General features: G+C 57.3%; 1 protein-coding gene across 1 annotated transcript; it reads right to left on the reverse strand.

The window, feature by feature from the left end:
- Positions 1-216: 216 nt before the first annotated feature.
- FZD9 (frizzled class receptor 9) lies at positions 217-2,503 on the reverse strand. The gene has a single exon (XM_040261175.1). The coding sequence runs from the start codon at positions 2,324-2,326 to the stop codon at positions 557-559; it is 1,770 nt and encodes a 589-aa protein (XP_040117109.1). The 5' UTR covers positions 2,327-2,503; the 3' UTR covers positions 217-556.
- Between the last annotated feature and the right edge of the window lie 6,325 nt (positions 2,504-8,828).

Genomic DNA, 8,828 nt, shown 5'->3' on the forward strand with positions numbered 1-8,828 from the left:
AGGGCTCAGACAGGCAAGCAGGCCACTGAAAGGAGCCGAGAGAACACACCCACCCGCAGAATCTAGGGCTCCTACAAAACACAGCTGTTTCCCCGGCAGGATGTTCTTCTGATTGATGGAAAGCCAGAAGACCCACTCCCAGCGCCGCTCGCAGGGGAAGGCTCCCCCAGGGCCCTCACCGTCCTACCGTCCCCCTTTCCACAGAAGACGCAGCGCTGCCACACGGGGGTTTATTCCAGTCACAGCTTCCAGAGAAACTCAACAATAAATTACATCATTAAATAAACTCTGCTGGACCACACCCCCTTCTGCCCCTCCTCCTCTCCACGTGCTCCCCCAGGTCCCAGTGGGGACTCAGCCAGGCCCACCCCTTTGCACTATGCAACAGGGGAGTAGCCTCAGTGGGTCCCAACGAGTGAGGGTTGAAGGAGGCTCCCCGCCCTGCCCCTCGCACTCACTTGCCTGACCTTGACAGCTGGGCAGCTGCTAGTCAGCTGTCTCCTCCGGAGGGAGTGGCGAGGAGGGGGCCACAGCCGCCCCACGCAGGCCTGTGTCCCTAGAGGTGTGTAGGGTTCTCCAGAGAAGGATCTGTCTTAGTCATGTGCAAGACCACAGTGGGGGCCTTATAGTGGCCGTGGCTGCCCCGGCCATAGCCCCCGGGGGCCCGGCAGGCCTTTGCCCGGGCCCGGCCAGCTGCCATCTTGCGGTGGCACAGGCTCTGCCAGGTCTGGAAAGTCTTGGAGCTCCACACCCAGACGCCACTGGTGATGCCCACCACCAGCGACATGAAGATTTTGAGCATAAAGACAGCCACGGTGGGCACCGAGCCCCCTTGCAGCGAGCAGTCCCTCCGGCCGCCAGGCGTGGTGGCCGCCGAGCAGGCCTGTTCCGTGGCCCGCAGGCGCCAGAAGTCCATGTTGAGGCGTTCATAGACGTAGCACACAATGACGCAGGTGGCAGGCACGGTATAAAGGATGGAGAAGACCCCAATCTTGACCATGAGCTTCTCCAGCTTCTCCGTGTTGGTGCCCCCAGTCTTCATGATCTTGCGGATGTGGAAGAGGGCCACGAAGCCGGTCAGGAGGAAGCTCGTGCCCAGCACCAGGTAGCAGGAGAGGGGTACCAGCACGAAACCGGTGAGTGCCGCCGCGTCCATATTGGCCACGTAACAGAGCCCGGTCAGCTCATCCCCTGCCACCTTGCGTAGGGTCAGGATAACAATGGTCTTGAGGGCTGGCAGGCCCCAGGCCGCCATGTGGAAGTAGCTGCCGTGGGCCTCGATGGCCTCGTGGCCCCATTTCTTGCCTGCGGCCAGGAACCAGGTGAGGGTCAGCACCACCCACCAGAGCGAGCTGGCCATGCCGAAGTAGTAGAGCAGCAGGAAGACAAGGGTGCAGCCCGTGTTCTCCAGGCCCTCCTGGATCACGTAGAGCGCACCTGCCTCCTGGTCGCAGGCCACACTCTGGGCCCCGGCCACGGCCCGGATGAGGAAGGCCAGCGAGTAGACGTTGTAGCACATGGAGAGGAAGATGATGGGGCGCTCAGGGTACTGGAAGCGGTGAGGCTCCAGTAGGAAGGTGAGCACGGTGAAGGCGGTGGAGAAGAAGCACAGCGCTGACCACACGGCCATCCAGACGAGCGCGAAGTCCTTGTCGCGCCGCGACCAGAACACCTCGACGCCTGGCCCGCAGCGCGGCGCGCACGAGCGGCTCTTCTCCACGTACTGGAACTTCTCCGGGTTCTCGCAGGTGCCGCCGGCTCCCGGGAGGGCGTCCTCGGGGGGCCGCGCGGGCCGCGGAGCCACGGGCAGCATGCCCAGGCCCTTGTGGGGCTCGGTGGGGCCAGCCGTGGCGTTCTCGGGCGCCTCCATGCAGAGCGCGTGCGGGTCGTTGCGTGTGGGCAGCCGGGCGCAGTCTAGAGAGTCCGGCCAGCCGAAGTTGAACTGCTCCATGATGGGCGCGCAGCGCAGGCGCGCCTGCTCGCACATGGGCCGGCAGGCGGGGATGGGCGTCGAGACCTGGTCGGTGCACATGGGCGCGTAGAGCGAACACAGGAAGAAGCGCAGGTGGCTGTGACAGCCGTACTGCACGAGCGGCGCGAACTCGGCCAGCTCGGCGGCCGCCTCGCCCTGCGACGTGTGGCCCAGCAGGTTGGGCATGCGGGTCAGGTTGTAGCCGATGCCGCGGCACATGGGGATCTCCACCACCTGGCACGGGGCCGGCCCGCGCCCGCGCTCCGGGTCGAAGCGGCCGATCTCCAGCGCCGCGCCGCCCGCAGCCAGCAGCTGCCACAGCAGCAGCGCCCGGTGGAGCGGCGGCACGGCCATCCCGGGCGGTCCCTGCCGAGGGCGGGGAGAGCGGCCCCGCCTCACTCGGGCCGCGCCGTCCGGCGCCCCCGTGCCCGCCCGCCACGTCGCGGGGTGCGGGCCATAGTGGAGCCGACCGCGTGTGTCCCTGCGCGGCCGGGCGCCCTGGGCAGCGCGCGGGGAAGCCGCCCGAGGGAAAGGAGGCGCCGAGCCACTGCCGCCGCCGCCGCCGCCTCTACTCGAACGGCCGCGAAGCCGGAGCAGGCGCCGCCTCCCGGGGCCGCGGGTACAAGCCTCGGGGCGGGGCGCCTGGCGGACACGCCCAAGGGCGGGGCCTCCGCGCGCCCGACACGCCCCCCGGCCGGGCTTTAAAGGCGCCGCGCCTCACAGCTGCGCTGCACAGCAGGACCAACCCGGGCGCGGTCTGGCAGGGCAGGGTGTAGTAGTGACCTTGTCTGCCCGCTCACAATCGGTTCTCCCCTTTCTGAGGGGTTGCTGCCCAACTTCTCTCCGGGACAGGACAGTCAGCCGGAGGATTTCCCTGTCCACCCCTTACCGCGTCACCTACATTTTTCCCCAGGCGGGACCGTTTTTAAGGCTTCTACGCCTGGGACGCCTCGACCTTGGACTCTGGGACAGTTCGAGCGCAGCCTCTCCGCCTCTTCACTAGTTGCATGTGGCTCTGGGCTCTTCGCTCTGAGCCTGTTTTCGTTTCTGTAAAACAGGCAGATAATCCCGTCAAAATGAATTCACCTGTGGCTCGCGCGGACTGCTTACCCGTCACACTGCGCACTTGAACTCATGGTCTCTTCGCAATCCACTTGCCCCCTTGACATCTCGGGACCGCCTGAAAACCCAGTCTCCTTCTGCCCCCTCCCCTCCTCTGCACTCCCTTGGTACAGGGTCTCCCCTAAGAACTCCTCTCTGCCCAGAAGCCTTCGGCTTTCCACCGTCCCCCTCCCCCGAGGCCCCTGCTCCCTCCTGCGCCTGCAGAGTAGGGAGACGGGTACAGTGACAGCCATGGGACGTTTCAGTTCAGCTCACACCCCCCTCACCTAAACCTGACAGCTGTCAGGATGCCACCAGACTATTGCTCAGCCTGCTTCCATGGTGGCACCTGAACAGGGGGAGGAGAGAGGCCTGTTCCTCCCTTTGCACAGATGGAACCATCAAGGCAGTCCGAGGCTCAGCCTGCTGGTAACAGGTGACAGTGAGTGAGTGGGGTCTGAGACTGTGACCCCTGAGCTCCCACATAACACCCCTCATCCCCACTCAGGTCGGGAAGGTGTTTCTGAGAGGTTGGGATTGCCGGGGGGCTTCCTGGGCCCCCAAAGGCCCTCTGCCCTCCCACCTCTGCCCAGCCAGGGTTCCACCACGGTTCCCAGGTAGCTTTGTGGGTGAAACCCAAGTGCCATCCAGGAGGCTACACAAGGGGCCCTGTTGTGGTCTGGAGTTCCCTTAGAAAGTGCTTCCCTCCTCCCCAGCCCACCCCGTCTGCCCTCACCCGCTTGGCCTAGATGTACCTGGAAGACTCAGATTCCACATGAGCTCTTGGCATTGGTCCAGCCCTAGCAGCTGCTCAGGGATGCTCAGTGGATGAAGGGCTGAGGGAGAGACCTGTACCGCAGGGGGCCTAGGAAACAGGTGGAAGACCTAAAGTGAGCCAGGTGGGCCCCGGGCCAGGTGTTTTACACAGTGAACTTTTAAACTTTCACAACAGCCATGCAAGGAATTCTGTGCCCATTTTACAGATGAGAAATTGAGGTTCAGAAAACTCAAGACATTTGCCTGGGAATACACAGTTCACAAGGGTCAGGGTTGGCATTCAGGCTCTTCCACTGCATAAGGCTGCCTGTCGCCACCAGCGTGAGGGCCCCTGCCTGACTGACCCTGCTTGGCCCTGCTGGATAGCCTGGCACATGGCGGGGGCGGTGTGCAGCACAGAGCCGGGGCAGCGGCTGTAATTGGTGCTCACCTCCCCTGGAGCAGCGCTGGAGCAGGGAAGGGAGGAGGAGGACCCGAGAGGTTGGGACTCCGTGGAGAGGCAGCCAGCCCTGTTCTCAGCATGAGACACGTCCTCGGCCCACCTGGGCTGTGACAGCTGAAGTGGCAAGCTCCTGATCATCCCAGAGAGGCAGCACAGAAATAGGGTAACTTTGAAACAAGGACCTGACTTTGATGCCCTGGTCAAGGAGGTTCCCAAAATGCCAGCGAGAGCTTCCCATGGCCCAGGGTGAAGGCCATGCCCCTGGGGATGGCAGCAACAGCCCTTCCAGGTATAGCCCCCACCAACCTCTTCTTTTCCTGCCATGCCTAACTCCTTGGAACCCATGCCATGCCATGCCTTCAGTCTCCCTGGCCCAAAGGCCCTTTTCTGCTCTGTTGAGCACATCAGCCTCCTAGGGGCAGACCCCAGCTCTCGAGTACAGGGCTGGAGGCTCTGCTCTGTGGGCCCAGAGTCCTGGCCCACTCACCACTGCCACTTGTACACTCACATGCTGTTAGCCTTCTGTTCATCCCCACTCTGCCCCAATGCCAGTAGCTGCTCAAGGACCTTGGGGACATTTTATTTCTCTCTGTGTCTTGCCCCAAGGAGGCACAGATGCACGGATGAGAGTGGTGCGTGGGCTAAGCCCACACCTCACAGGGTCTGTAGGAAGCAGGGGCTTCAGAGCTGCCCTGCTGTGGGCAGCCGGGTTGAGAGGCGGAGAAAGCTGGAGGCTTCCCCCTGCTATGACTGGTCTGGGATCCAGGGTTTTTTGTGTGCCTCTGCCCCCAACCAGAGTGAAGAAGAGGCCAGGGCCCTTCCTCTGGCAGCCATAGTGGGGAGGACGCCCCAGGAGCCATGGGATGCCAGGCTTGTCACCATGACAACAGCTGCTCCTGCGAAGCCAGAGGTGGGGGGCTGTGGAAAAGCCCCTCCCCCCATGCAGATGCTGCCTTGGAGAGAAGAGGCCTCTTGGGCTGCCTGCCCACCCACTCTGCTTTGTCACCCGATCCCCCTCTTCACAAAGGCGAACAATACACCAAGCACTCACTGAAAAGGAGACTATGAGGAGGACTGGAGGGGACTAGGAGGAGGGTGATTGCTGTCAGTGCCCACCCCCGCTCCCTGGGCAGAGGGGCCAGAGTTAGTGAGGTGGGAACAGACCCCCTCCTCACTCCCTTCCTGGGGGCCCTTGGCTATGCACCAATGAGCTGCCCTGCCCAAGTGGGAGGGGACACCCTCCTGACCTGTGTCCCCCACCCCCTAGTCTTCCCACGCTCCCGGAGGCCCTTGCCGGAAGGGCCCTTGCCCTTCCCTGATCATAGCCAGCACTCACCCCCACTGGGCACACCCTGGCCATTCCCCGGCTTGACTCTGATATGCCTCCTCCCGCCCTACGGCCCTGGTGCCTGCCGCCACCATAACCATGCCTATCTCCCCACAAACCTGGGAGTTTCCAGAGGTCAGGGGGCTGGGCCCTGCTCCTGGGTGTCTTGGTGCCTAGCCTAGAGGAGGCAGGCGCCTGTAAATGTTTGTTGAATGAAAAGGATGTCATGAGGAGGAGGTGGCCGGAGATCCTTCTGGAAGAGGCTACGTGCAAGTAGGGCCTGAAGTTGGGGAAGGATAGGACCTTGGGGGACAGAGCTGTCTGTGTGAGGAAGCAGGAACCAGGAGGGCCATCCCACACCTCCTCCAGTGCCCAGGACACCCCTAGAGGGGCTGCTGACGGTGATGAGGGGCCCAGCGGGTACAATGCTGACAGGCCTGCTTGCAGGGGGTGGGTGGGGGACACCGCAGCCCTGGCAGACAGCAGTGGGCGCCAGCATGTGTGTGTGCAGGGTATGTGGGTCTGGGGGCAAGTTAACTGCGTGTACACGCACTCACCCAGGCCCAGGGCAAGCTCCAGCCCTGGATCTGACTCAGGATCCCTTTATTGGGAGGTCAAGGGCAGGACTAGACTGTTCCATTCTCACTAAAAAAGCATTTTAAAAATTTCCGTAACTAATTCCCCTGAACCCTTGCCTTCAGGTAATCAGTATCAAGGGTTGAAGTACCTCTTGCTGAATTTCCAAAAGAAACAAGGGCTTCCCTGGTAGCTGAGTGGTAAAGAATCCACCTGTCAGTGCAGGAGACACAAGTTTGATGACTGGTCCAGGAAGATTCCACGTGCTGCAGAGCGACTAAGCCTGTGCACCACAACTATTGAGAGTGTGCTCTAGAGCCAGGGAACAGCAACTGCTGAAGCCATATGCTGCAGCTACTAAGCCCAAATGCCCTAGGGCCCGTGCTCCGCAGCAAGAGAGGCCACCGCAGTGAGAAGCCCGTGTACCTCAACTAGAGAATAGCCCCCTCTCTCTGTGACTAGACAAAAGCCCGCACAGCAACAAAGTACAGCCAGAAATAAATATGTAAAATTATTTTAAAAAGCAACAGACCAACCAAAAAATGGGCAGAAGACCTAAATAAACGTTCCTCCAAAGAAGACATACAGATGGCAAACAGGCATATGAAAAGATGCTCAACATCCTGAATTACGAGAGAAACACAAATCAAAACTGCAAGGAGGTATCACCTTGTACTAGTCAGAATGGCCATCCAGGACTTCCCTGGTGGTCCACTGGTTCAGAATCTGCCTCCTAATGCAGGGGACATGGGTTGGATCTCTAGTCTGAGAAGATTCCATATGCAGCCCGTGCAACACAACTACCGGGCCCTCGCCCTAGAGCCTGTGCTCAGCAACAAGAGAAGCTGCCACAAGAAGCCTGTACGCTGCAACTAAAGAAAACCCGTGCACAGCAACAAAGACCCAGTGCAGCCAAAAATAAATAAATAAATAAATAAATTCTTAAAAATGACCATCATCAAAAAGTCCATAAATAATAAACGCTAGAGAGAGTGTAGAGAAAAGAAAACCCTACTGCAGTGTTGGGACTGTAAACTGGTGCAGCCACTATGGAGAACAGTGTGGAGGTTCCTTAAAAAACTAACAACAGAATTACCATATGGTCCAGTAATCCCACTTCTGAGCACTAATTTGAAAAGATACACGCACCCCAACGTTCATAGTAGCACTACCTATAATATAGCAAGACATGGAGTGAAGTGAAGTGAAGTTGCTCAGTCGTGTCCGACTCTTTGCAACCCATGGACTGTAGCCTATCAGGCTCCTCCATCCATGGGATTTTCCAGGCAAGAGTGCTGGAGTGGATTGCCATTTCCTTCTCCAGGGGATCTTCCCGACCCAGGAATTGAACCCGGGTCTCCTGCGTTGCAGGCAGACGCTTTACCGTCTGAGCCACCAGAGATGTCCCAGCAAGACAAATGAAGGCAAATTAAATGTCCATCCACAGAGGATGGATATACATATATATATATATATTCTTTATATACACAATGAAAATATTATATTTATGATGGAATATTATATACACAATGGAATATTACTCAGTCATAAAAAGGATGAAATATTGCCATTTGCCACAATATGGATGGACCTAGAGATTATCATACTAGGTGAAGTAACTCAGAGAGAGAAAGACAAATATCTGACATCACTTATATGTGGAATGGAGGGAAAATGATATAAATGAACTTATTTACAAAACAGAAATAGACTCACAGACATAGAAAACAAACTTATGATTACCAAAGGGAACAAGAGAGAGGGTGGGATAAATTAGGTCTGGGTATTAACAAAGACATATTACTATGTATAAAATAGATAAATAACAAGGACCTACTATTTGCACAGGGAACTATATTCAATATTTTATAAAAACCTATAATAGAAAAGAATCTGAAAAAGAATATCTATATCTATATAGTTCAGTTCAGTTCAGTCGCCCAGGCGTGTCCTACTCTTGGCGACCCCATGGACTGCAGCACGCCAGGCCTCCCTGTCCATCACCAACTCCCGGAGTTTACTCAAACTCATGTCCATTGAGTCGGTGATGCCATGCAAACATATCATTCTCTCTCATCCCCTTCTCCTGCCTTCAATCTTTCCCAACATCAGGGTCTTTTCAAATGAGTCAGTGCTTCGCATCAGGTGGCCAGAGTATTGGAGTTTCAGCTTCAACACCAGTCCTTCCAATGAATATTCAGGACTGATTTCCTTTAGGATGGACTGGTTGGATCTCCTTGCAGTCCAAGGGACTCCCAAGAGTCTTCTCCAACACCACAGCTCAAAAGCATCAATTTTTCGGCGCTCAGCTTTCTTTATAGTCTAACTCTCACATCCGTACATGACTACTGGAAAAACCATAGCCTTGACTAGACGGACCTTTGTTGGCAATGTCTCTGCTTTTTAATATGCTGTCTAGGTTGGTCATAACTTTCCTTCCAAAGAGTAAGTGTCTTTTAATTTCATGGCTGCAATCACTATCTGCAGTGATTTGGGAGCCCCCCAAAATAAAGTCTGTCACTGTTTCCACTGTTTCCCCATCAATTTGCCATGAAGTGATGGGATCGGATGCCATGATCTTAGTTTTCTGAATGTTGAGCTTTAAGCCAAATTTTTCACTCTCCTCTTTCACT

The sequence above is a fragment of the Oryx dammah genome, unplaced genomic scaffold, assembly GCF_014754425.2.
Source record: "Oryx dammah isolate SB20612 unplaced genomic scaffold, SCBI_Odam_1.1 HiC_scaffold_2, whole genome shotgun sequence".
In the NCBI taxonomy this organism is placed as follows: domain Eukaryota; kingdom Metazoa; phylum Chordata; class Mammalia; order Artiodactyla; family Bovidae; genus Oryx; species Oryx dammah.

Bases quoted from the DNA above. Each gene is read 5' to 3' on its own strand.
- FZD9 (XM_040261175.1), bottom strand. From the start codon at position 2,326: ATGGCCGTGCCGCCGCTCCACCGGGCGCTGCTGCTGTGGCAGCTGCTG.